Below are 27,146 nucleotides of genomic sequence, written 5' to 3' on the forward strand. Positions count from 1 at the left end.
CTCACAATTATTTTCAGCCCTCGTTTGACTGTTTTAAGGAGAAATACGATGCAAGGTTGAAGACAGGGGGTGTATATGTTGTACGACGAAGATGCATGACAGAGGGATTGAGCATGACACCGTTATTTAGAGAAGCAAAACAACTTCTATCTTTCTATAGACACCTGTTTTCCTAGGTAATGACAGTGTCCTACTGTACTAGTCGCAATGCCCTGCAGAGATAAGCTCCTAAATAGGACTATGGGTCAATTCGTTAGTCTGGTCTGGTTCTTCTATCCATCAGGCGGACAAACACCATGCAGGGTTTTTTGGGGAGGGGGGGGCGCGGGGGATCTATTGAAAGAGACTGCAAAAGTGAGGAAAGATGGTCAGGGAGTTCTCAGGGTGAGCAATGTACCGTTGTGTAGGACAGGGGAAGGGTCATTGTACAGGAGTTTGTTTTATATGGACTATGTATAAGGTTGGTTTATATGGTTTATGTACATTAGAGCAGGAGGGTGGGCCGAGCATAGGTTTAGATTAAGCTTGTTTCCACCTGGCAGCTTCACTGACTTCTCACTCACATCCTCTGGGCCGACTGGGCCGACTTTCTCCTGGACAGTTTTGACCTGAAGGGAGGAGAGCCGGGACGGGGGGAAAAAAGAAGACAGGAACAAATGATCTCTTTTTCGACTATACATGAACTGAACGTGGTGCTGTGCTGTGGCCAGTGAAACATACTGGATGTCACAGGTTCTGGATTTGTTTCCCTGCGCTAACGGTTTGGTTTCAGATAAGGTTCTCAGAACCAGGGACGTGCAGAGAGTGTCAGAGAGGCGGGGGCTGAAATCCCGTGAGAGGAGTTAAAATAGCGACGCAGATCTGCGACGCGTTGAGACCTTGTAGAGCAGCTATTTTCGAGGCGCAACCCAGCACTCTTTAGCTACTGTAGATGCGGTGTACGACATGGATTTCTAAACAAATCTGTTCAACGCAAAATGCTGTGTTCAAGTTCAGGAGACTTCGGGAAAAAAAGGAATACTCCTGAATACTTCCGGCGTGGCATGGAAAGGAGTGGCATTTGCATTTCTTTCACCATAGTAAATGCTGCATTCATAGTCTGGAAAGGGCAATTGTTTTACAGACGGGTAAAAGGGCAGGGGCTGAAGCCCCCTTTGATGTCTATGTGTGCACGTCCCTGCTCAGAACCTAATTTGGACCCTGCTCAGGAGCTAGTACTAACTGCAGGTTTTGGGAACCAACTTCTAAAATAGCTAAAACAGAAGATCTGGCTGGGGTGGTTCTGGTTATAATAGAAACAAAAACAATCATCACAGATTCTGGAAAGTTTCAAGTTGTGGAAGGTTCTGGGTTTACCCTTCATAGTCGAAAAGATCCATTAGAGTCTATCTAAAGGAACAAATCTCTTAATTTTTTTTACTAACGTCTTGTTTACTAAATAGCAACTTCACTGCAAGATTCTTAAATCTACACACGCACAATGCGAATAAGCTCTAGAAAACCTGGAGAATGTCTGTTATTAGCAAACCCAGCAGAATTTCTTCCATCAACGGAAGAGTTCACAAAGAGCAGAGCGCTTCCACCACTCACCTGATGGTGCCAGCCAGCAGAGGGTTAAAAGCATACAGCCAATCGTGCATCTCTTTGTCATTGGTGGCCTGGAGCAGTATCCCACGGTGCTCGGTGCACACTGCAAACGTGTTGGGAGTCTGGAGGCACAGGGGGGGCATCGACAAGTCACTTTGATCAATCAGGTCCAAATCAGTGTATCCAAGTAGGGACATCACACCAGTTACTGTATGATTGATATGTGGCATTTGAGTATTGTGTTTATTCCAATTCAACTCGGATGAAAAAGATTTCTCATTTAATTTGATATCATAATAATGATGATAATGATGATGATAATAATAACTTAAAGGACCACTTCACCACTTTTCAACCTACTGTATCTTCATATAATAGGTCCTCACTAATAATCATGATAAAATGGCACAGTTTTTTTCTACTCTGTGTCTCATAGGAGGGCTGTGGGCAGTTCAGAAACCCGTCCACCAATGACATCATCGATGGGGAATCCAAGCTAATAGAAACTGCAGGCTTTCTAGTCCTGAAAAGTTGCAATGCGAAAATGGAAGCCATCGTTCTCACGATACAAATCTAAACATTTTTGTAAAGAAATCTTCTGCCTGGGGGCACGGTGGCACAGTTGGTAGTGCTGTCGCCTCACAGCTAGAAGGTCCTGGGTTCGATTCCCGCTCGGGGCACTGTGGGTGCTGGCGGCGTGTTTCCTCCTCCGTGTCATCAGTGCCCATACCCGAAGGCGGGGTTGGCGAAGGGGCCTTTCTGTGTGGAGTCTGCATGTTCTCCCCGTGTCGGCCTAGGGTAGGTACCCTCACAAAGACATGCAGTAATCCTGGTCTCTAAACTGCCTCCCCCTGGCCGGCCGGGGCGCCTGATGGAGGGGAAAGGAACTGGTTGGAATAACGTGTTCCTTCCACGCGCTACGTCCAACCAGGTTGTCAGGTGTAAAGGAGCAACTTGGACACTCAAGCATGAAGGAAGCATGAGTTAAGTCCGTTGCTCTCCCCAGGGTGTGGCGGAGGGTGTGTAGAGCCCAGGATCACAGTAGATGATTGACACAGGGGTGAAAAATGGGTTACAAAATCGTGGGATAAAAAATATAATTAAAAAAAAAAAAAATCTTCTGCCTAATGATGATGTCACTGCTGGACGGGTTGCTAAACTGCCCACAGCTCTCTTATGAGACACAGACTGAGTAGATAAAAATTGTGCCATTTTATCATGATTATTAGTGAGGACCTATTATATGAAGATAGGTTGAAAAGTGGTCCTTTAAATCTATATCTCTGCTGTCCGGAGGAAACCTCAAAAATGTAAATCTTTCAGGAAATTAATAAAACCTTATATTTTTTAAACAATGCAATACTGCCTCATCAAAGTTGATGTTGTGACATTAGCTATTGTCAATTACTTGCATGAGAAGGAGAGAGGTGGTGGTGAAAGGGTGTTCAATAGCACTGATTTATGGGGGGAAAAAATCTAAAACCTAAAAAATTGAGTTACTGTATGAGGTTTCCTCTGGATAGCAACGATATAGCACCTTTCATGAAACCCAATGACTCTGTCATGACATGTCATTTCATACCGTACCATGTACTGTCAAGCCATGTAAACTCATGTCATTTCATAACATGTACTGTCTCAGTCATGAAACGCATGGCAAGTCATCTCATCGCCTCGGTATCTTCAACTTAAAAAGTCAAGTCACTTACCCGCAGTAAGGTCTGTTTGTCCTCGCTATATTCCACCTGTGCAGACGACAGGTTGATGACAGCCCTCTCCACGGTGTCCCTCTCAGTGCGGTACAGGTAGACGTATGGCCGCCGCACCACCACGTAGCGCTTCAGCCAGCCGCTGGTGTGGGGCTCCAGGAAGTGCAGGTATCCCTTCTTCGACACAATGGGGCTGCATGTCAGGAAAAAAGGGTCATGTATGTCTGCTATGTCAGTGTTTGGTGCCATGGACATTTTAAAACAAATTAAAACATGTAAACAGGTGAACACAAAATAAATCAATCAATAAATGAAAGCCATTGTATACAGGTGAGTTTTTTAGCTGTGATTTAAAAGAACACAGTACGCTTATTATGTCTTAGGGCCTCTGGCAGGGCATTCCAAAGCTCAGGTGCCCGGGCCGAGAACACAAGAGCTATAATTTTTGTAACGTTTGATATAATTGAAAATTCATTGTCCCTAACCTGACACGGATCTCCTGGATGTCTGGTACAAAGGTACATCCCCTGAAGGCCTTCTTCCTGTCCACTGGGCTGTAGGGGTCCAGATCTGGTGTGGAAGCCCCTGAACTTGGCTCAGTGTGTCTACAGAAGACAGAAGAATAATTACATCAATATTATTTAAAACAAAAACAAAACACAAGCAGGATTGTGGCATAAACGTGTGTCCAAAATGCATTTGCACTTTGCACATTTTACATACCGTAATTACTGTTAAATGTTTACAGTTTGGATACAGGAAAACATGTTATACAATAATGTCAATTAAACCACAGGTCTATGCATTTTATTTTGCATTAAACACGTAACCCGTACATTATAAACTTTGTTGACCAGGGTCCCCAGGCATTCTTTTTCTCCCCTCTACATCAAACATCTTTGCCGAAAACAGCCGATCTACAAGCTCACAATAAATTGCACTGCAACGTGCTGTGAGCGTGTAGATCAGTTAATGTTCCGAGCAATTTCGGTGAATGCTCTCCTGCTGTGACATATGGACGTTAGGGTCAAATATAGACTGACATCTCTCTAATTGTGACAACTCTCGTTATTGTGACCGTGTCTTTGAGCTGTCGTCATACCTGATGTCATAGTGTCCCTCCACCAATGAGGGGCAGGTTGATGATGGAGTGAGAGTGCTCAGTCCAGAAGAGGAGAATGATGCAGACATCTCAGAAAGCTGAAACGCACGCACGCACGCACGCGCACACACACACACACACACACACACACACACACACACACACACACACACACACACACACACACACACACACACACACACGTGCAAACGCACACGCACGCACACAAAAATGTGCAGGAAAACAAACACAAAACAGAGAGAAACACAGACAGAACACACACAAGAACAATTGCAGTAAACACAAAAAAAACATACACATGCTTTGAGAAAATGCTTTAATCAGACAATTTGTAAAAGGCTAGTGGGCATGTATGTGCTGAAGACCATTTCAATGAGCCCCTTGCTGGTTAACAGACATTAACAGACATGCTGGAGTTAACATTAGGAACACACAAGCCTGCCTTTTTCTAACAAGGGGAGAGTGGGGAAGGCATCGAATCATTGAGTTATCGAACAGGGTGAAAGGAGTCGGGGCAGAACAAGATCATTTTGAAAGACAACATAAAGTGGTAGGATGAACACATGGGTTTTAATTCTTTGTTTGGAGAGATGTAAAATTAAGTAAAGCAAGTCATGTCTTGTTTGATAGGTGTGTTTTTAATTCTGAGATTCCTTGTGAATGAAAAGGGCAACACAAAAACTAAATGCATTATTTATTATAATTATTATTATTGTTATTTATCTAGGTCTGGTAAACAGTTGAACTGATGCAAATATTAGGATAGACGGACTCTGATACACGAGAATATGATGGAAATAAGAGTCAATTAAAATGGAGGGAATAGATACAAAATGTAATGAATGAACTAAGTAATGAATGAGCAAAGCATAACAAAACAGGGCTATGTCAAGAAACAGGGAGTGAAAGGTTTTCGAGGAGTTTCACTGTAAAATCTGGAGAGTAATAAATGTAGCCTTTTACAGATCCAGTTTGACCATTTGGGGGTTACATTAACACTCCAGATTTGACTGTGTGGATGGGAGAGAGTGGGGCTGAGACTAGGAGGACAGCTGGGGGGGGTTATCTAGTCCAGTGGTTCTCAAAGTGGGGGTCCGGGGACGCCCTCTGGCATCCTCGAGGGGGATCCAACGGGGTCCCCGGCTGAGTTATTGATAGGAACCAAATGGATCCTTACAGGTCTGTATAACTCTGAACACCATAATCAGTGGTGGGGGAAACGTACTCCATTTTCAACACTGCAATGTAGAAATACTCAATGTGCAGAATGTCCAATTTCACAAAAATCTTTTGAAAATAGCAAATCTACAAGCTGTACAGGGTTGATGTATAGGGCTGAAGTGGTTAATGTTTTGTAATAATAATAATAAAAATCTACAAAGTAACTAGTAGCTAAAGGGGGTGCGCACACGACACAACAAAGGTGTGTTGGTTGTGTCGTGCTTGCAGTTAGGGTTAGGTTAGTGTAGGTTGTCGGTCAGACTGACAGGTGTGTCGGAAATAAAGCCTGTACAGCTAAAGTTTTCAAATAATTGTAGTGAAGCAAAACGTATAATATTTGCCACTGAGGTGTAGTGAAATAGAAGTAAAAGTACAGAAATTTGGAGAAAAAAAAGGAGAGAAAAAAGTAGAGAAAAAAAAAGAAAAACCCTGAAAGTCTTTGAAATGAAACAGTTTGAGAAGCACTGGTCTAGTGTTTGCGGTGCGGGGCAGGGCAGGGCGGGGTGGGGCGGGGCGGGGCGGGGTGGGGCGGGGCAGGGTGGGGGGGTTAAGAGGACCTAAGCTGGGGCTCACCTTGCTCTCACTGGCACTGCTGCTCACCTGGCTGTACTCCCTGTTGAAGGTGTGCATCAGCAGGCGCAGACACTGCAGCAGCAGGACAAACACACACACGCATACACACACACACACACACACACACACACACACACACACACACACACACACACACACACACACACACACACAATGTACACAACAGTTTTACTCTGAGAGTATTTCAAACATTTATACATTCTCAGAGTTACAAACGGTAAATTATCTGGGTTTTATGGTCTACTTTAAAATATAAATAGAGTATTAGAGTACTAGAATTTCGCCGGCCTTCGGCCGGCGAATCCTAGTTACATTGCAGCGCAATATGGGAAGAAGGAAATTGCGTTGACAGAGTTGACAGACTCCACTTCATGTTTCAGCTGTGTTTTTAAACTCAGTAGTGTGCCCTGCACATGTAGTAACGGATGGGTTATAAATTATTATAATAACAGAAAGTGTTTTTTATTTCTCATAAATACGCAAACATGGTGAAACAACTACAGTCACAGAGAGCAGTGCCAAGGTAGCTGCTGCCTGCTAACGATGCAAACAACAGCCTTGCCTGTCGTGTGTGTGTGTGTGTGTGGGGGGGGGGGGGATAGCACTAATTTTCGACATTTTACTGTGTCATAAATATTTACATCTGTAGCCTATATTGTGATTACATTTGACCGTACATTTGACTCTTGTGTTATATTCTTGTGAAATATTCAGTAAAGTATTGTGGTGAAATATTCACCCCAAGTTGATAAGATATGCAGAGAATATAATACCAAGAAGCCCCAGTTTGAAATGTATTAGGCCACAGACCCCCATTTGATACCATTTGCTCTCTGGGAAAATCAGGGTCCATTTGGTTCCATTTGTATGCTCTTGGAGTATGATGACTGTGCTAACAGTATTATCATAAAATATGTCTCAGTTTGAAGATTCAAAAAAACATATTTCATATGTGTGAGCTTGGAAAGTAGAACGTTCAACCTAGAGACAGTGTTGCCAAGTCTGATCATTATAAGCTACTTTGGACTTGTTTATCTATTGGTAGTCCTTGACATGGAAATGTTTGAGTTCCACTGCTCTGAAACAACATTAGACAACAAAGTTTGACAGTCAACACTATAATTGATTATTTTAAGACTAATTTCCGGACCATTTCTGATTTACCTACTTTGAACTGGCCTATTAACATTTTTATAGACCTGGTTGCTTGTTTCACTCTCACATCCACGATATGTGGCAACCCTGGTCCCTGGTTTGTTTTGCGTGTGGATGTTTTTTTGTGTTGCTTTAGCATCTTTAGCACAGTAGCTATCAGAGGCTGCAGTCATGTGGAAGCAGGAGGGAAAAAGGAAAAAAGACGAAAACACACAGCATTGCGCGCCCGCAGATCTGCCCTCAAACGGCAGATCTGTCGTTTTATGGATCATAGAACGAACGTACGTTAGCTTGTTGCCCCCCCCCCCCCCCCCCCCCTCTCTCTCTCTCTCTCTCTCTCTCTCTCTGACGTTCTCTCTCTCTCGCTCGCGCGCGTTACTCTAACACGTCTTTCTGTCTTTCTCTCTCTCTCTCTCTCTGTCAGAAAGCGTTGTCAGTTTACTCACAGCACCGTCACTCCTGTCAGTTATTTCGTCGTGATATGCTGTTAGCTTGTTGCCCCCCCCCTCCCTCTCTCTCTCTCTCTCTCTCTCTCTCTCTCTCTCTCTGACGTTCTCTCTCTCTCGCTCGCGCGCGTTACTCTAACACGTCTTTCTCTCTCTCTCTCTCTCTCTCTCTCTCTCTCTCTCTCTCTGTCAGAAAGCGTTGTCAGTTTACTCACAGCACCGTCACTCCTGTCAGTTATTTCGTCGTGTATTGGTAGCCTATATGAGCCCAATATTGGCGTTACGCATTTCACTTGAATAATGTTGTGTGCGCACGTGCGCACGCTGAGAAAGACAGTTATTTAATGAAACTGAAAATTTTAACGTGCTGCACTGCTGTCTCGCCGCCGTATAGCCATTCCTGTGTGTGTGTGTGTGTGTGTGTGTGTGTGTGTGTGTGTGTGTGTGCAGGCGTGTGTAGTCGGCGGTGGGCTGGCAGGCGAAAATAGCAAAAGCTATACGTGTAATGTAAATTTTTCGGCACAATCCAAGTAGTGACAATGAACAATGTTGATTTAACTAAGGGATTCGCTGAGTGTTTTATTTTGTAAATACAGGGATTTAGAAGGGATAAGCAAAATAGTGAGCCAATAATTTCTCCCCTTCCTTCTGTCTGTTATCCTGCGAGGGCCCTAAAAAGCAAGATGGCTGATTGTGAGACTGAAAGAAGTAGTGTGGGGGCGGGCCTGGTGGGCCTATGAGAACACAGAGCAGTGTTGCCAGGTTTGCGAATTGTAAGCGAGTTGTAGTGTGTGCAAGTAGCCTGGTTAAAAGGCCTTGTTTCTGCCCCTGTGGGGCAACAGCAGTTTCTGTCGACCAGTTTCTGTCCACCGCTTTTGGCACGTGACCAACTTAAGAATTGTTAAATTAGATATACACTGAGCTATAGGGCATTCACTTCTAGTCATTTTTACTAGTTGATTAGTTGCCTAGTCGACTACTAAAAACGTTTTTTGTGGGGGAAATACATATTTGTACATTTAAAAACTGTGTACATTGGTGACTATAACTATAATCTACCTGATCTTGAGGCCTACAAAATCGGGGAAAAAACAAAAACAAAACCCCCCTTTTTTTTCTTATCAACTAGTCAACTAGTACCAACAAGGTCGACTAGGGGATTTACTAGTCGACTAGTTGCTTAATGCCCGGCCTACACTGAGCCTATACAAGGTACACAGTGAAATCCATTCTGGTCTGTCATGTTTAGCCCATGTCATGGACAGTGACTCACACGCAAAATAGTGTGATGGAACATGGAATACTTTCAAAGCATACTGTACATACTGTAGCATACTGTACATACTGTACTGTTGGGTTGATTTCTGAGGATGGCATTGGATTAAATTCTGTTTTAAAAAACCTGCAGACTTAAAAGTGTGGAGATACACTAAATATCATCATTGTCAAAGGTTGTCAAAGGTTATCATTCGGTTGTTCTTTTGTGTACAGATTGATTCGTAAAGTCTACTGTAGTGTACATCAGTAGTTCATGGGAAAAAGTTAGATTTACTAACTCAATTTAAATGACTTATTAACCCACGCAATGATGTTTAGCCAACATTGACTCAACTATTTAGGGAAGTTTGGTAACGTTGTTATGACTTTGGAGAAAATGTATGGGGAAATACTATAGGCCTATACTATACAGGATACACTATACATAATAAATTAACAGTATAGTCAAAATTGTGAATAAACAAAGGACACGTATCGACATGGCACGGTCTCTGAGAGAGAAAGAAATACATTTTTTGATTTCACTGTGCACCGAAACAAAAACAAACGGGACTCCAGAGTTATGAGCAGGCCTCAGCCTGAAGCCGGGGCCTGGTAGTCACCTTGGCAGCCAGCTCCCTCTGCCTCTGGTTGGGGCTGTGGAGGAGGGCGGGGCTGCCTCCTCCTCCGGGGCTGTGGCTGAGGACAGGGCTCCTGGCAAACTCACTGATGTCACTGCTCTTATAGAGAGCATCCTGCCCCGCCTGCAGGGTCGCCTCCAGCTTCTCTCTCAGCAGCAAGTAATGCCTGGTCTTCTCCACCTGAGGACGCACACACACGCACGCACACACACGCACGCACACGCACACGCACACACACACACACGCACACACACACACACACACACACACACACACACACACACACACACACACACACACAGTCACACACACGCACCTGTTATGGTCATTCAGGGCTAGCTCTTTATGTGTTTCTGCCTGGTAACTAGACTGGTGCGTGCATGTCGAATTTGAAGTCGGTGGGGCGAACGGTTTCTCGAGTTACGTACGTGCATTACAGACGTACAGACAGACAGACAGACAGACAGACAGACAGAGACATGGATATTATTGTCCACTCATTTTTGTATGTCCGCGGGCCAAAATAATAATTTTGACAACCATGGTCGATGATAGCCCTGTCCTGTCCCTGACCAATGAGCTCTCACCTCCTGCAGCAGGCTGAGTTTCTCCAGCTCCCACTGGTGGTCCAGGATGAGACTGTCGCTGCGAGGCCTCCAGCCCGCCAGGTTCTCCTCCCCTCGGACGTACGCCACCGAGGTGTCCAGGACGCGCCTGCGACGCCGCTGCATACCTGGGAGGAGGAGGAGGAGTGGGGAGGAGTGAGGAGAAACAAGTCAAATTGGTGAATTCGTGTGCACTAAAGCATAGGCGCCTGTCTTCGTCTCAGGTTAACTGTCTGCAGGTGCGGTGGTCTCAAAAACAACGAGGGAAAACTGGCAGAAAGACACTCGCTCGCTGCATGGAAAATGAAGGAAGACTCCTTGGACCGAGACTTAAGAAAATATAATTCATTTTATTTTGTATATATGCGCATGATAAAGTGCTCTGTGCTCAGTGAGTTAAAATTTGCAATTGAATGCATGTGCAATTTGTGCATACACCATAAAAGTGTTCATTCAACTCTAATGGATTGCATTTTTATAGCGCTTTTTTCTATGCACTACTTGCTTCTCAAAGTGCTTATACAATGGTCTATTCATTCATACATTGGGAAATAAATGAACACACATTTTACTGTGTATACTGCAGCTGTAGATGGACAGCAAAAATCATGTTCCGTTAATCATGTGGTTGTTTACCTGGACTCCCATTGTCTGCCACGTGGCATAGACTGACCTCGTAGACTCCCGTGACGCGGTTACTGAAGGAGCAAGAGAGACAAAAAGTTACTTTCTGCTTTAGTATACGTGTACTTTGTAATATTTACAAGCAGTACATTTCGTGGAAATGGTTTGAGTGATCTAGAAAGAATGTTTGGCAAATTCATGCTGATCGATTACATGGAAGGTTGGCAAGAACGATCGATACACACGAGTACAGACGTCCTGAGGTCACAGACTATTTCCCCATAGAAATTCCCCATAGAGAAATCTTAGATTTTGTCATAAAAGAATAGAGTTTCAAAAATAAACGTATCACCCCGGAGATTCTGTCAGGTATGTGACTCTATGTCGTTTATGATATGGTGTTACATTTGATAACGTCTGTGTTTTATTTGGATATTTTTGAGGGGCGCTAGCCCCTCCTATATTCAGATTTTCGTCTTACACAAACATTAAATTCCCACTGACATTGAATGGAGAATTTACGTCATACGTGTCTGAGCAATTAGACATGTTACGTCATGATGATGTAGGATGATAAGAGCGCCCCTCACTTCACACTGGTGTGATTTTTTTAATACCCGTACGTTTTCATCGCCCGTTGATGCTTCATATCCATATGAGTAAAATCGCCGGGGGTGATAATTATTTTCTGGAACACAGTTCTTATATGACGCAATGTACGATTTCTCTATGGGGAATTTCTGTGGGGAGAATAATCGGTGACCCAGGGGGACAGTGCCCTATAGCGGCAGTGATGTCAGACTTCGGTGCTCTATAGGCCCTTAGTTTAATGCACATGTTTACCTCTCAGAGGGCCTGAGGCAGCCCGTGCTAAACAGGTTCCTGATGGAGCGAGATGCTGGCAGCTTAGCGTCTCGGGAGTAGAACACCATACAGAAGTCTTTGGTGATCACCGTCGGCTGGGTGCAGTTCTCCATCTGAAGAACGGCAACAGGTGTTTTAAATGAGAAGAAGGTTGTATGTGCACCACCAGATGTGTTTTCACTGTCCAGGTGTGTGTCACTGTCTTCTATAAAATATTTTATTGTATATATCTATTTTATTAACCAATTTCAACCATTTCATTTTCCAGATCTACAAGCTGTGAGTCTAAAATATGGCTTAAGAAGTTCTTCTCTGATACAGTGGCATCATTTCAGGATATACAATGTTCACAACGCGCAGCGCACGTGCATGCGTCGTGCCTGTGAACGTTTTGCGGTTACGTGCGGTTATTTGCCCATTTCTTTTGGCATATATTCCCTCCATTCTTCCCTTCATTTTATTATTTTATTCTCCCCCCCCATGGAGCCAAGGTATGGCAGCTGTCTATAGCTTGCCATACCCAATTGATGCCACTGCTCTGATAATGGACTACACAGCTTTGTTATAATACAAAGTAGTGTCAGCAACGCATCTTGAGATAATAACGTACGTAAGTAAGTAGCCTTGCCGAGCCATGAGGCCCATAGGGCAAGAGCCTATCTCCTGTTTCTGTAGCGTGAGGCAGCTTGATGTACAAGTACACCCCCTGGACATGACATGCTAGTATGTCACAGGGACTAACCCCCAATCCAACCCTTGATTCTGAGTGTCAAGCAGGGAGGCATTGGGTCCAATTTTTACAGTCTTTGGTATGACCCGGCCGGGGATTGAACCCCAACCTCCCAGTCTCAGGGCGGACACTCTAACCACAAGGCCACTGAGCTGGTACAATAATAACGTATACGTACCTCCAGGTAAGCAGAGAGGGTGATGTAGATCTTCTCCCCATAGGGAGTGACTCTGTTGAGGAGGAGGGAGTTGTGCATGGAGCTGTCCCATGCTGCCTCGAAGCGGTAGAAAGTCCTGAGAGCGGAGGTTCAAAGGACATTTCATCAGACCATCCATTCACATTCATACATAACAAAGAGAAAAGCCAAGTAAAAAAGTGCTCATGAACACAAAGAAAAGACGTAAAAGTAATGATCAGAATACCTATGATCAACTCCCAGTGAGACACTGTCGTTGGAATAAGGATAAAGATAAAGACAGCAGAAGTTAGACATTCTTCATTGGTTCAAATGCAAATGCAAAAAAATGAACACATGCATAGTCTACATAACACTGTAATGAGGGAAGACATCGATATACATGAAAACAATTAAAATCTTATTACGGTAGGTGGGCACAGTTTTAAAATGCTATTGTCAGAATATCGCTGATCTCTGATCTGACAACTATGTCTAGTTAAATTACAAATAATTTAAACAAATGCAACTCTAATCCTGCACAAAGCACAAAGTGAAAAAAGCGAAGAGATAGACACCATGGCAATGTTATTTACAATCTGGTGCACAAACAGCACATACTTGTCGTCATGTTTGGGCCAGAAGTATCCTGAAGACAGAATGTTGAGAGACAGAATGTTGGGGTCGATGATGGTCTCATCAGCCTCTGGAGTGTTCCGAATACGCCCTGGAGTCAAATAGGCGAAATGTTACACGGTATCAAACAACATGGTGAAACGAACCAAAAATGAATAGCATTTGACAAGAGAGTCTATAGACTTTGTAAAGAGTGTATTCATGTTTCACTGTACCTCTTCAATATTACCACTTAATAATACCGACAAGCCGGTAGTTTGACACCCCAGTATCTAGGATGTTCCCCAGTACTCACCCACAACCAACTCCTTCACCTCCTTCCACTCTACATCATTTCCTGTTTCGTGCGCTATGGTAACGGTGATCCTCCTCTGGATGCCCTATGGGATGAAGAGAAGGCAGGCAATTCATTAAAAATGAAATGCAAAAGAAAAAAGCTACTAGTTATTTCCGTTTCGTCGTCCTCGTCTTTTACGTTTCCCTGCCAATGACGTCTTTTACGTGTTTTTAGGATTTGTATTAATTCAGAATGCTATCACTGATAGCCATAAGTGTTTTCTGGAAGGCCATGGTGTAAAAAAAATCACACCTGTGTGAACTGAGTGGTGCAACTCAGTTAAAAACTCAACTTAAAAATAACTTAACTTAAAAAAATAATAACTTAAAAAGAAATCTTAAAAAAACCCAAATATGTACGAGCTGCGTTCGCTTCCCGCGTTTGCGTGTCTTACTGGTAGTCATACTGGTGCTCATTAACGTCACATAGGTGAACCAACACATAGGTGAACACGGACATTGCTGTTCCTTGGAGTGGTTGCACCACTCAAAAAAAAGATATGGGACATTACCTGATGTAGGAGGAAGAGTCCATGGCAGGGCATGCCACCTCTGTGGTCCACCACAGCTGGGATGTAGCTAGAGATATGTAAATGACAAACGTTATCAACCTGAGTACTTAACATACGGTAATAACATCACATCTTTCTACATCTCTTACCAGAAACCATGGACGTTACACATTATGTTTTTACCTTGACTCACATGCTCGTACTGAGCTGGTTAAGCTTTCAAATACGCTGCGCCCTTTTTATGAAGTAGCTTTCAGAAGAGACTATCATTCAGAACTGATCACTTACGATACTTTTGTCTCAATTTTAAAGGACGTTAAAGGAGTTTGAAAGGCACTGTTGTTTCGTTACTACAGCCAAAATAAATATTTACTGCGGCTGTGCGCGGCAGTGGCTAAGGGGTAGAGTGACCGGATGGGAACTGCAAGGTTCCCAGTTCGAACCCGCGGGCTCCCCCAGAGTTATTGTCGAAGTGTCGTTGAACAAGACCATTTACCATTTACAGCAGAAAGATAAGCTGTCCCATGACGAACAGTATGCATGGTGTAGAACTCGCACCACAAAGCCCAGGTATAAGGTTGCCACTTACTCTCCATTGGCCTCCAGCTCGCAGATCTCAAAGAAGGACATCAGGTCGTACTTGGAGTGACACGGGCCTGGTCCTGCTGTGGAACGAGTCAGGGTGCTCAGTTTGGTGGCAGGCACTGCGACGGTACGAGAAATGAGGACATAGTTAAGGTACGGAACGGAATACGGTGATATGCAGTAATAACACAGTGTTCCTTGGGTTCCTGGAAACACACGTAAGAATAAAAATCTATCAATGTTATGAATACAAGAATATCATATGCAGTATCCACTTGCAGGTTGCGTCAAGAGTGACCGGTGGCTCACCTGGCTTGGACAAGGGCATCACCCTGGGAAACTGTCTCCTGGAAGGCCTCAACGGACTACAGGGAGACAAAAACAAAAATATATCGTAAAATATTCCTGAAATGTTATTTTGGCCATAATGAGTAATGAGAGGAGATGGGGGTGGTCCTCACCTGATGAGGTCCTTGCAGAGTGGTGGGAAAGGCTGTTTCTGATAGTGGCCAAACACCTCGAAGACAATGGGCTGGGTCTTGATATACTCCACAAACGACTTGGTCACCTCCACAGTGATCTGAAAGATATTTAAAGGTTGTTTTTTAAACAACTGTACTCTAAGGAGGACCAGTTCATATACCATATTATTGTAATGGCTGTGGTAAGAATGGCCCGACAAATACCATTATCAGATGCTTTCCCAAATTATCTGATTATTAATCATTATTGTATCACAGCCATTATAGCCTTATATATAGTCCTCAAAATAACAATACAGTCATCGGGGGGAAAACATAGTAATATAATGCAAGCGGCTAATGTATACATCATTGACCATATTCACACAGCAGCCATTTTGCTATTACTAATACACACATAGTAGTAGTACTTTAGAACATTAGTATCCCAATACTTACCATTAGTTACGCATGACTTAGTTGCCCAAGCCGTGCTACTATAGTACTAACGCACTGAGTTGATCCCGGATGAAATCAAGGACCTTGTGGTCCGAAGGCGAGTGCTCTACCGTCTGAGCTACCCAGACACATGATTACATACTCGCGAGGGAGTAAATTAAGTAGGAAGGAGCTTATAGAGTAAGACTTAACCCATTTAGACCTGACGTCAAAACAAAAAAAAACTTCTTCTGAAATATCTTTTTTTTTCAAAGATTTGTGACACATTTTCACGATTTTTCTAAAAATATTTTTCAATAGCTAAATTATAACATAATGTTTAAAACACCAAAAGGGGTTCCCGCCCCAAAATGGAAGAGCAAAATGGCCACCATGTGAACATGGTCAATTGCATGTTGACAGGACTCAAAATAAATGCATTTGTCTTACATTCTGTACGTGGTAGAAGCCGAGAGGTGGACCTCTGCCTGTGTTCTTCAAAGGTTCGGTGGAGAAAGCCTCATCATGGCGGTGGATGAAACTAAGACAAGGTAAAGCCATCACAGTCATGAATGATGTCCAACCATTTTGTCTCATTCACAACATCCGTGTCAGTGATATTATGCTACCACCTGCAGTACAACTTCCAATTGCAACTAGAAATATTTCATTCAATAGAGAGAAGGCTGTGTGCTGTATGCTTTGACATCTTTTACTCAAATGCTAATCATCTCAGACTTCTGTATCCCATCATGCCTCTACCTCTACACAGTAGTGTTAGCTCTCTTAGACACAGAATGGTGATAATACTCAGTTTAGAAATGAGTCATTTCTTTAAGTCATATCTTTTTTGGCTCATTGGTTGGTTTAAAATATTAACCGATATGGTATGTAAGAAGAAAACCCTCATTCTCATTTCTGGTTCTGGCTGCCACAATAGAACAAGGGCGATTCTCCATAACTAATTAGGAATCAAAATGTAATGCGGCTAGGTTACACACTGTTGTGTTTGCCGACTAAAATGATGCAGTTGTCTATGACTATCTATGACATACAGTATATTTGTAACTCCCAATTTGGGCATTATTTCAGCCCAAAATGTGGCTCTAATCAGTCCAATGGTTTGTGAGATTAGCTCCGGACACACAGACAGACACAGACAGACACACAGAGCCTTCTATCTAGAAGGCCTCTGAGGAACCACAGCGTAGAGAAAAAGGTGTTCACTCACTTGAACTGGCAGAAGATGTCAGCGTACTCCGCCGAGATGCTGGAAGCCTGCAGGACGGTGACTCTGAAGGTGAACGTGCTGCCGACCCTCAGGTGGGACAGAACCTTGTCCTGTGACAGGTCCAGGGGCAGGTCCAGACCCAGGCCCAGACCCAGACCCTTCAATGGGCTGTTTGGAGCCTCTGGGGTGGCTGCGTGAACCACACAGGAAGGGAAACATAAAGAAATACAAAATGAGGTGCAGATACTCTCAGGTACAGACAGACAGAGAAGAACCCATTAAGACCTGAGACCAGATTCTAGACAGTTTTCTGAAAAACTTACGTTTCTATGTCAGTGATTCTCAAAATATTTCATGTCAAGGACCCCCAAAAATTATCTGTATTTGGCCGCCTACCCCCATCTGAAAATATGTTGTTCCAGGGACTCCCCAGAACCAAAGATATGAGTTAAAAAAACGTTTGCTGTGAAAGCATATAATATTCAAAGATTTGCACACATTTTCACGATTTTTCAAAAATAGCAGATCTACAAGCTCGTATCGCGGAACTCGGGTGCCGGACTATGAGCTTGTAGATCTGCTATTTTCAGCAGCTAATAAAGTTTCAAATAATGGTTAATGTGGTCAAAAGCTAAGACGACACAAATGCGTCCTCAATCAACACACGGGGATGCTAGCCACTAGCTACTGTAGAAAGAAAGAATGCAACTTAAAACGTTCATGACTCCCCCCCCCCCCCGCACCTGCACAGTTGTTGTTGTTGACCTCATCAGCGGAGTCAGAGCTCTGTCCTTCCCCCTCCACGATACGCAATTCCTCCTGGGATGTATTGGAATGAGACATAACGGCGGCAGGACACGACTCGGTCTGAAACTGGAGCGAGCGAGAAACACATCTCAGATCATAGAGTAATAAAAGGATAGAGACTGAACCGAACCGAACCGAACATAATTGTTGGGGTCAACACGAAAGTTCAGTCCCCCAACAAATGTGGCTATCGGGACATGATGAATGGGTCAGTAGTACCTTTTCAAATTGTTGGTCTTCAAAGGAGATCTTGGCCGTGCCCGACTGCCTCACACCAGAGCCATAGTCTGGAGCCTCCTCATCAGCTGGAGTGACAGAGAGACGTGATGTTTATTTAAGGCTTAATACAAAAGAGATCAATGTTGCCCCCTTTCCAAATGCACTCTCAGCCACGCATCAACAGACCACCCTTTACAAGTACCAAATTGTTATGCACATTTTTCAGCGGAGCAGAAAAGTGTATGAACAAAAGTGAACCACTCATTCTTAAAGGCAATTATACAGGTACCAAACTTGAACATACAATAATACTGCACTCGCAAACTCGCAAGCCTTTCATGTGATGTATCACATTATTTAAAGTGTGCACTTTCATTTAATCATGCAGATTGTTGTTTGTATCTGCAGTCTGCACTTTGGAGTTGAGTGCAATGTTTATTTTATTGGGCCTGTCTTTTTAAACATTAACAAATTTTAAACATTAAACGCCAGTGCTACACACATAAACAGCCAAAGAAGCATTTATGTTTTTTTATTCTCCAGGTGACTCAACATACCGGTATGAGAATATATTACTATTTGGAAAGACGGTAGGATGTCCGCACACCGTTTCTTAAGCTCCCAGTACGTTTATTTAGAAGAAGAATCAACGTTTCTACCCTTCCGGGACTTCGTCAGGAAACTAGTAGTAAACTTACTGGGAGCTTAAGAAACGGTGTGCAGACATCCTACCTTGTTTCTGTATATGTTTTTTTCAGCACGTCCGTCAAATCCTTCGGACATGGACATGTGCGTGCTTCCCTTTTGGATTTTATCAATATATTACTATTTCCCATCAACAATTTCCAAAAGTCATGTTATGTTCTGTACCTGAGATGGCTTGTACGGCCACTCTGAGGAAGCCCTTCACCTCTCCCTTCTCACTGACGATGGCCACTCTGTGAACCAGCGGCACGGGGTACAGCAGGTTACTCAGGTACACAAACGCCCTGGAGGAAGGAAGCAGAGTTTTATTATTATTCATTAAACTTTAAAAAGCAAGGCAAGGGTGACAAAGTTGAAGAGAAATGGGCTTGCGGCTCTACTTCCCTTCACAGGTGTTACAGATGATACTAATGAAGGCTCTGTTGTTCCATTCTGGTCAAACAGAGTCAGGGTGCTGCTATTGTGCATGTTGGCTCACTGGGAAACACTCTGCTACACCAGTGGGTGTTCAAATGGCCCCGCGTACGGGTGTGTAACTCTGAGAGTGTACAAATGGAATCCATTTGTGGTTCCATTTGTACACTCTCAGAGTTATGGGGGTCCTTAAAATTAAAAGGAAGTAGGAAGAGTTCTTCTGTGTGCTTATAGCCCATTAGCGTTCACTTTTGTATTGGTTAATATTTTAAAGGCATGGCTTTATAGGCCTTGTCAGTTAAAGCGCAACCTTTTGGTTTTAACATGTTATTGCTTTTTTGAGTGGTGCAACCACTCCAAGGAACAGCAATGTCTGTGTTGTTCACCTACTGTATGTACGTGTGACGTTCACCTATGTATGAGCACGAGTATGACTACTAGTACCAGTAGGGGCGCTGTTGTGCCAAACAGAGAGAGATAATGCTGTACTGTTGCCTGCTAATGAGAGAGAGAGAGAGAGAGAGAGAGAGAGAGAGAGAGAGGAGGGGGGAGAGAGATTGGAGTTGCACCACTCAGTTCACACAGGTGTGATTTTTTATTCTATTCAATATGGTAGGGTGGAAGTAGCCTAGGATCAACTTTTGTTGCAGTTTTCCCTCAAAATGATTCCCCTCGACCAGAGTAGGATATTTCTTGGAATACTTGTTTTATTGCAACTCGAAGTGTGACTGGTGAGACGAGATTTGATTTGGCATTCATGTGGAGGAACAAAAAATAAAGCGGCGCCGACCAGAAATCACTTTCTAGAATTCTAGAGCAGGATCACACTGGTCAGTTGGGAAAGAAAACCTAGCTAGGCTATTCGTTGTGTGGAGAACCTGTTACACTTGGAATAACACATCTGAGGATTGGTGGTTTAGTCATCACTAATCTCTAAAGAGTCTAGACACATTCTGCTAACAGCCGAATCTATACTGTTGTTGTTAGTAGGAATAGAGGGAGGGTATGCGCATGCATAAAGTGAATAGCAAATCGAGTGGCAAAGTCAGTGGAAAAAGACCTGAGGCCGATTCTACAAATGTCTTCTAAATCCTGACAGTTTTCTGAAAAACCCTATGGTTGTGGTCAACCTTATTCATGGCAAAGAGCCCCAGAATTATCTGTATTTGGCAGCGGACCACAATCTCAAATTATGTTGTTCCAGGGACACCCCAGAAGCAAAGATTTTAGTTAAAAATGTTCGCTCTGAAAGGATATATATTCCAAATTCGCGCCACATGATGTCATGCGCATATCCTCTATAAACACAGTAGCACCCGGGACTAAGAAAGGGGAGGAGCCAGCCTCCAAATAAATCGAGGAGCGCTCTTATCATCATACGTCATCATACATCAGCCAATGAAATCATCATATTCCGTGCTACAAACACACAAGACACACAAAGCTGTGCATAGGAGAGGCTAGCGCCCCTCAAAACAGCACAGAAGTCTTCTAAACCTCCAGGGCTGAGCGGTGCAGGTGGTGTGAAATAAGAACATGCAGAAACTGCAATGTTCCTGCACAAATAGACATCGTTAGACAGGCATTCCAATGGTTTGTCTTGTGTTTGATGTCAGAACAGAGGTCTGGTCAGCCGATATAATATACATATACATAACGACTCCCAACTTTGTTAAGAGTGTGTTTTCTTTGAGCGTTGGGAAGTCAGCGAGAGACAGGGAATTAGCACAGGGTTTATCTTCTGGACGGAACGGTTGTCCTTTTACTCAGAAAACGTGTAGCAGAAGTGACGGTGAACCAACACTCCTGGAAGGAGTGAGGTCAAAGCCTTCCCAGACCCAGGCTTCCTGTTCCGAGTGTCCATACGCCTTCATGTGTCAGGACTTCCTCCATGAACACACGAAGACAAGCCACAACGACCTGTACTGCCCGACGAGGAACGGTGGACGGGTCACGTCGACAGCCTGTCAGCCAATAACAATGTCTGTAAACAGCCAGAAACAACAAGGAGCCACGGATGAACCCGGATCCTCCAACAACCGTCGACCGTTTACCGAGACTTCAGCTCAAACAGGAGAAATGAAGACATATCGTCCGAATTACACAAGGCCGAAACCTTACGCCTGTCAACAGTGCGATAAGACCTTCAGGGACATTAGCAGTCTGAAGAGACACCGGCCTACCCACACTGGAGAAAAACCATTCTACTGCGACCAGTGTGGCAGGACCTTCGGTCAGTCGGGTCCTCTCAGGAGACACCAGCTCGTCCACACCGGAGAAAAGGCGTTTCCCTGCAGTCACTGTGACAAGAGTTTCTATACTGCGATCGAGGCGCGTATCCATCTGCGTGTCCACTCCGGGGAACGGCCCTACCGCTGCACACAGTGTGCCAAGGCCTTCAGTCAGGTGGGCCACCTGAAGTCACACCAACGCATCCACACCGGAGAGAGACCCTTCCACTGTAAACAATGTCAAAGGGCCTTCACCGAGCTGGGGCATCTGAAGAGGCACCTGCGTGTTCACACCGGGGAGCGACCCCACTGCTGCAAACGGTGTGACAAGAGTTTCACTCGTTTCAGTCACCTGAGGAGACACCAGCGTGTCCACACTGGAGAAACACCTTCAATTCCACTGTGAATGGGTGTGACGGACGGGGGCCTTCAGTGATTCAAGGTCAGTGATTCTCGACCTGTGGTATACGTGTACGGTTTTCTGAGGTGGTACTGAGGTGGTACTTTGGTATAAAATGTTTGAGAACGACTGAGTTAGGTAATCTGAGGAGACACCAGCGTATAAGCACACTGGAGAACAACGTCCCAGTGTAACAAACTGACGATTGAGCCTACGAGAACACAGTATGGCAGCCTCCTAGTACCTCCCCCTTCACATTCAATAGATCCTACTACACACAGTATGGCAGCCTCCTAGTACTGTACCTCCCCCTTCACATTCAATAGATCCTACTACACACAGTAGATCCCGTGATATTTTGTGGCCAGTTGTTGTTCCTGGGGTCTAGTAGACCCTAATAGAAAAATAGTAAAGAAATCAGCGGAAATTTCAGTAAAACAAAATCACACCCGTGTGAAGTGAGGGGCGCTCTTATCATCACACATCATCTTACATCATCTCAATCCGTCCAATCACAATTGGACGCAATGTTTGTGTTTACACACTTTTGTCGTCAATGTTTGCGTTCACACAAACGCGGAAAGCTGGGCATAGGAGGGGCTAGCGCCCTTCAAAAAGAAGGTGGTGCTTCTTTGAGGGGTGCTGGCGCCTCCAATGCATGGCTTTCCGAAATTACGGATGTTTGTTGAGACCCAAATTATTAATTTCCCGTCCCAGCCAGTTTGTTTAGGGTAAATTACGATGTAATTCGTGACACTGAAGTCTATGGACTTTAATGTTTATTTAGGGTAACTAATCAGAAACGTCATCTCGCTGATAGAACTACATCTTGTAATAATAGATGTATCACATTTTTCACAGACTTGAGAACATTAACAACATGCCCCCAAAACCATATATGGGATGTGTGGAGCGTTGTCCCGGCGTTTTTAGTGAAGGTACTTCCAGCTACAATAGTCAAGTTTTGACATGACTGTAGTCTGGATAAGGAGTGACCCCTGGGTGAGGAACGGTCTAATTCGTCGTAATTATTAGGGGTCAAGCCCGAAGGGGCGAAGACCCCTTATTGTTTTTGTTCGGATACTACCATTTCTCACAGTTTTGGTAGTTCTGTGCAGTCGTTTTCCACGAAATTCGGCAATATGGTAGAGGGTCGTGAGAATCGCCCAAGAACTGAATTCATCAAAGGACCTCTGACCTTTAGATCTCCCAATGAATTATATGATCTGCTCTATCCACTCTTGACGTCCAAAAGCGATTTCCGTAGCCTGGTTAACCACTCGCACTCAAAATCGCATTTCCATTCATTTGTGTGGAGTCTGGACCCGGCTAATGCAACCCTTCAGCATAATTTGAGATGATTTGATTGGCCAGCTTTGTTGTGTGTACCCAATTTGAGATGATTTGGATTGGCCAAGCACGGAATGTGATGTACAGTATGATGATGTACGACCGAGTGGCGCGCTATGAGCATTTTTAGAATCTGATCTCAGGTCAGAATGGGTTCTTTTCATGGGGGTTCCCCAGATTGAGTAAGCGGCGCACTGACTGACCTCCCGACCAGGCGGAACCATGGGAAGCGGTCGTAGAAGGGGTCTCCTCCTGTCATGGCGTGGTCACAGTCCTCCACTGCACTGCTGGGGACCTCCGCTGCACGGTCGTACATCTCCCTCATCAGGTCCAGCCTCAGCCTGCAGAGGGGGGGGGGGGGGGACGACAGAATATTGAAGAGCAGTGTGTCAGGGGGATGGACATCAACATCACACACAATGTTATCAACTCCTGCCCTGTCGCCACTAAGATGGTGCTGTTAGCTCAAATCGCCACAGTTTTCAAGCCGCACCAGCGGAATTTGAGTATACTTCCGGTAACACGGAATCATTTCCCCGGGGCACACGGCAGAGGGGTCCGCATGTAATTCCGACGAAGTATTATATTAGTCCGACATGCGGGACTAATGCTCCCGTGCTTGCGGTTATGGTTAGGTTAGGGACCAGGGTTTGAGGTAGGTTGTCGTTTGACTAGTCTGAACTAAGTACTGCGCCCCACTATCAGATACTATCGTTTTCATCATAAGTGCTGAAACGTGAAACGATTTTTTCGTTGACCTCCAAAAACATGGATGCTTTGTATGGTCACCTCAATCTGAGCTCAATTCCAATACAAAAAAAACATTTGGATCGGCGCTATAGCTCTGGGCTGGATGAAGGAAAAATAATTAATGACGTCACCAACGGCGGAAGCGAAGCGTTGCCTGGCGACGATGATGCCAATTAAGAGCCGGTAAAAATGGCTAATTGCCAATTGGTTTGTACCTGAGTTTCTCCAGAGTCCAGTAATGGGTGGCTCCGTTCTTCTGGTCCTGAACCTCGACAGCGACGATGGTCCTGGGGAACGGTCGTCTCTCTCTCTCCTTGGCTACGCTGGGAGGCAGCAGGTCCGGAGGCAGCGGGGAGTACAGGGTGTCTGTTAGCAGAACAAACTGGAACTGGACCTGTAGAAATGACATGAGAAGAACATAGTGGGAATTAGTGGATAGCGAGAGAACCCTTGGTAACATTTCTGGCATCACTAATGTGATGTCTAGAGTAGACCAAATGGTTTCATGAAGATTTAGCTGACTCAGACACTCAATGCAAGAGCTGCGATGTCCTTGACCCAGTACTTAATACTGACTGGCCATTTCACAATCATCTTGGATGGAAAACAACTTTACAGTGTGCCGGCAGTGATGCAATGAGAAAACCTGGATATGCCAATATTGCAAGCATGCGAATAGAAGCATCATTTACAGCCCAGAACGATTCTGTACATAAAAGAAAAATAAAATGAAGTGAAACCAAAGAAAGAAAGTCTTGCCTTCTTCTTGAGTTCTACGCTAATAGCATTTGCTTCCTTAAGGAATATTGCGTTGCCCCACAGCAGGTCTCTGAGGGAGGTGAACTGGTAGAAACGCCATTTCCTGAACGCCCACAGAGCTAGCTCAGTCTCGCGCTTGGTCCACGGCACTGGGGGTGAAAACAATGTATGGTTTAATCCAAATCCAAATCAAACGTTTAGGAACGTACAAAAGTAGGAATAACTTGTAAATTAATAAATAAAGCCGATCACAACGTGTTGATGCAGCACGCTGTGAGCTTCTAGTTAAACTATTCTTGCTGACACAGCGGTACAGGAAACATATCCAGAGCAGCTTAAGAGCAGCAGTACTCTTAAGCTTCAACATCCACACTCACAGTATTCAAACACAAACTCAGCAATAGACAAACGCTGTAAACGACTGTTGAATATAATAGCTGTGCCATGTACTGTACATTATACAGGTCAGCTCAGTCTCACCTTCCTCCTCAGGCTCCTCCTCTTCCTCGGGGGACTCAAGGTAGCGAGAGTCCACTTGTTTCTGAAGGGCCTCCAGCTTACTCTCATAGTCCTGGATGAGAACAGGGAACCATGCAATTAGTCAACAGACAACAGTACGTCTATCGCTGTCATGGTTTGCTCTTGTTTACATAAAGTATAGAGACATGTAGCCAGAACACGCATGCACGCATGCACGCACACTATATACTGTATGCACAGTATAACATGCACAAAATGAATCTCACCAGTCTCTGTTGCTCGAGCAGATTGCTGGCCTCTTCCCTCTCTTTGCGGTACTGATCCTCCAGCTCCTGAAGCCTGCAAGGAATTCAAATGCTTTAAATAATTAATTTGACTCCGGTCGATAATGAGCTGAGCTGCATAATCTCTGCAGTGAGTGATTAACTATTTACACATTAAATACAAGGATCAATCAATCGACAAACCTACTGTAACTAACTAACTAACTGTCTGTTTCACAGGTTTATAACCTATCAATGTACAGTACTACTATAAGCTTGTTCTATTCTATATCCATTCAATGTGTGCTTGCCAGTTCATTGTGTATCTGTCCTCGTCAGGTCATCGCCATGTTGTTTTGCGGTGGACATTTTTGTGAACATTCCATTTTTGCCGCGGACATACAAAATGAGTGGACAATAATATCACCAGAAACACATGACCATAACCGGTCTGTAACACGTCTGTAACTCTGAGAGCGTACAAATGGAACCAAATAGACCCTGACGGCTCCATTTGGTTTCATTTGAGAATCACCAGTACTAGCTGGACTGTGTCGTAGTAAATCAGTGTCATATATATTCTGGAGAAAACCTGGAGACTTGGCATTCAGTAATTGAATCTTATGATTAAAACAAATCACACGCGTGTGAAGTGAGGGTCGCTCTTATCATCGTACATCGTCATACATCATCTCATTCCGGCCAATCAGAATTTGCGTCTTCGATGTTTGTGTTAAGACAATGTTTGTGTTTGCACAAACCCTCAAAGCTGGACATAGGCGCCCCTCAATAAGAACATTATAGTGGTGTGTAAAAAAAACACTGGTCCTCGTACCTCTGTTCCATCTCCTGTTTCATGTCGATACCCTGTTTCTCCAGCAGCTCTCTTTGGGCGAAGGCCCAGTCCACCGGCTCCATGGGGGTCTCGGCACACGGCGTCCTCTCCCGCTCCAGGCGGGCCTGCTCTGGGTCCGTGAAGCGGAACACGTGGCTCTTGCCCATGATAATGCGGTTCCCTGGGAAGAGGCAAGAGAGGCAGGGGCGTGCAGAGGACATGAACTCTCATGCTCACACCATACATACATTAGCATGTCATGGCTTATGGCTTGTGTGGGTGGGTGGGTGTGTGTATATATATGCATACTCATACTTTATACTTCATTGCTTATTTTTCTATTTATTTTCTATTTATTATATACTACTGTACATACTGTACATTCTGTACATTCAACAACAAGTGTATTTATTCCCATTACTGCATTACTGTATTGCACTCTGGCTAGACGCCACTATTAATTTCATTGTCAAAGTATTTGTATACTATGTGCAGTGACAATAAATTGAATCTAATCTAATCAAATCTAATCTAGAGAGGCAGGGGCTTTCATAATGCGGTGGCATGTCAGATGGCGGATCGACTGATATTCATATAGCTTTTACCAGTAGTTTATTATAATTCTGGGTGCCTGCCATGCAATGGCAGAAACACAGGTTGAAATCCACAACACATACTTTAATTTGGAAACTAAATGGAAATGGAATTAGTTTCCATTTAGTTTCCAAATTAGTTTCCATTTAGTTTCCAAATTAGTTTCCATTTAGTTTCCAAATTAGTTTTTTTGTTTTTTTGTATTTCTTTCACACTACATTCATGGACTGGAGGGGGCAGTTTTTTTTACAGGCGGGTAAAAGGGCAGGGGCTGAAGCCCCCTTTGGTGTCTATGTGTGCATGTGCCTGGCGAGAGGGAGAAGGGGGAAAGATCAATCTTCTTTTTTGGAAACAGAAGCCCATGAGACCATATTAGATTAGAGAGGAATAGATATAGATTACACATGGG

At 44.1% G+C, this 27,146-nt stretch overlaps 1 protein-coding gene across 1 annotated transcript in view; it reads right to left on the minus strand.

The window, feature by feature from the left end:
* Window positions 1-419: 419 nt before the first annotated feature.
* The window catches only part of kif1ab (kinesin family member 1Ab), a 45,965-nt gene continuing 19,238 nt past the window's right edge, over window positions 420-27,146 (minus strand). Inside the window, exons 20-48 of the mRNA XM_080778666.1 lie at window positions 26,144-26,324; window positions 25,312-25,384; window positions 25,046-25,136; window positions 24,566-24,714; window positions 24,022-24,200; window positions 23,260-23,397; window positions 18,827-18,945; window positions 17,957-18,042; window positions 17,674-17,803; window positions 16,931-17,111; window positions 16,150-16,240; window positions 15,262-15,380; window positions 15,110-15,165; window positions 14,805-14,919; window positions 14,216-14,282; window positions 13,663-13,747; window positions 13,353-13,458; window positions 12,979-13,002; window positions 12,735-12,849; window positions 11,806-11,939; window positions 10,975-11,036; window positions 10,321-10,466; window positions 9,716-9,913; window positions 6,214-6,285; window positions 4,399-4,496; window positions 3,782-3,901; window positions 3,297-3,489; window positions 1,591-1,709; window positions 420-608 (exon numbers count right to left, since the gene is read on the minus strand). Coding sequence (XP_080634792.1) covers window positions 560-608; window positions 1,591-1,709; window positions 3,297-3,489; window positions 3,782-3,901; window positions 4,399-4,496; window positions 6,214-6,285; window positions 9,716-9,913; window positions 10,321-10,466; window positions 10,975-11,036; window positions 11,806-11,939; window positions 12,735-12,849; window positions 12,979-13,002; window positions 13,353-13,458; window positions 13,663-13,747; window positions 14,216-14,282; window positions 14,805-14,919; window positions 15,110-15,165; window positions 15,262-15,380; window positions 16,150-16,240; window positions 16,931-17,111; window positions 17,674-17,803; window positions 17,957-18,042; window positions 18,827-18,945; window positions 23,260-23,397; window positions 24,022-24,200; window positions 24,566-24,714; window positions 25,046-25,136; window positions 25,312-25,384; window positions 26,144-26,324 — 3,296 coding nt within the window. The 3' untranslated portion in view covers window positions 420-559. The remainder of the gene's footprint in view (window positions 609-1,590; window positions 1,710-3,296; window positions 3,490-3,781; window positions 3,902-4,398; window positions 4,497-6,213; window positions 6,286-9,715; window positions 9,914-10,320; window positions 10,467-10,974; window positions 11,037-11,805; window positions 11,940-12,734; window positions 12,850-12,978; window positions 13,003-13,352; window positions 13,459-13,662; window positions 13,748-14,215; window positions 14,283-14,804; window positions 14,920-15,109; window positions 15,166-15,261; window positions 15,381-16,149; window positions 16,241-16,930; window positions 17,112-17,673; window positions 17,804-17,956; window positions 18,043-18,826; window positions 18,946-23,259; window positions 23,398-24,021; window positions 24,201-24,565; window positions 24,715-25,045; window positions 25,137-25,311; window positions 25,385-26,143; window positions 26,325-27,146) is intronic.

Source organism: Protomyctophum bolini, assembly GCF_963924005.1.
Source record: "Protomyctophum bolini genome assembly, chromosome: 12".
NCBI lineage: Eukaryota > Metazoa > Chordata > Actinopteri > Myctophiformes > Myctophidae > Protomyctophum > Protomyctophum bolini.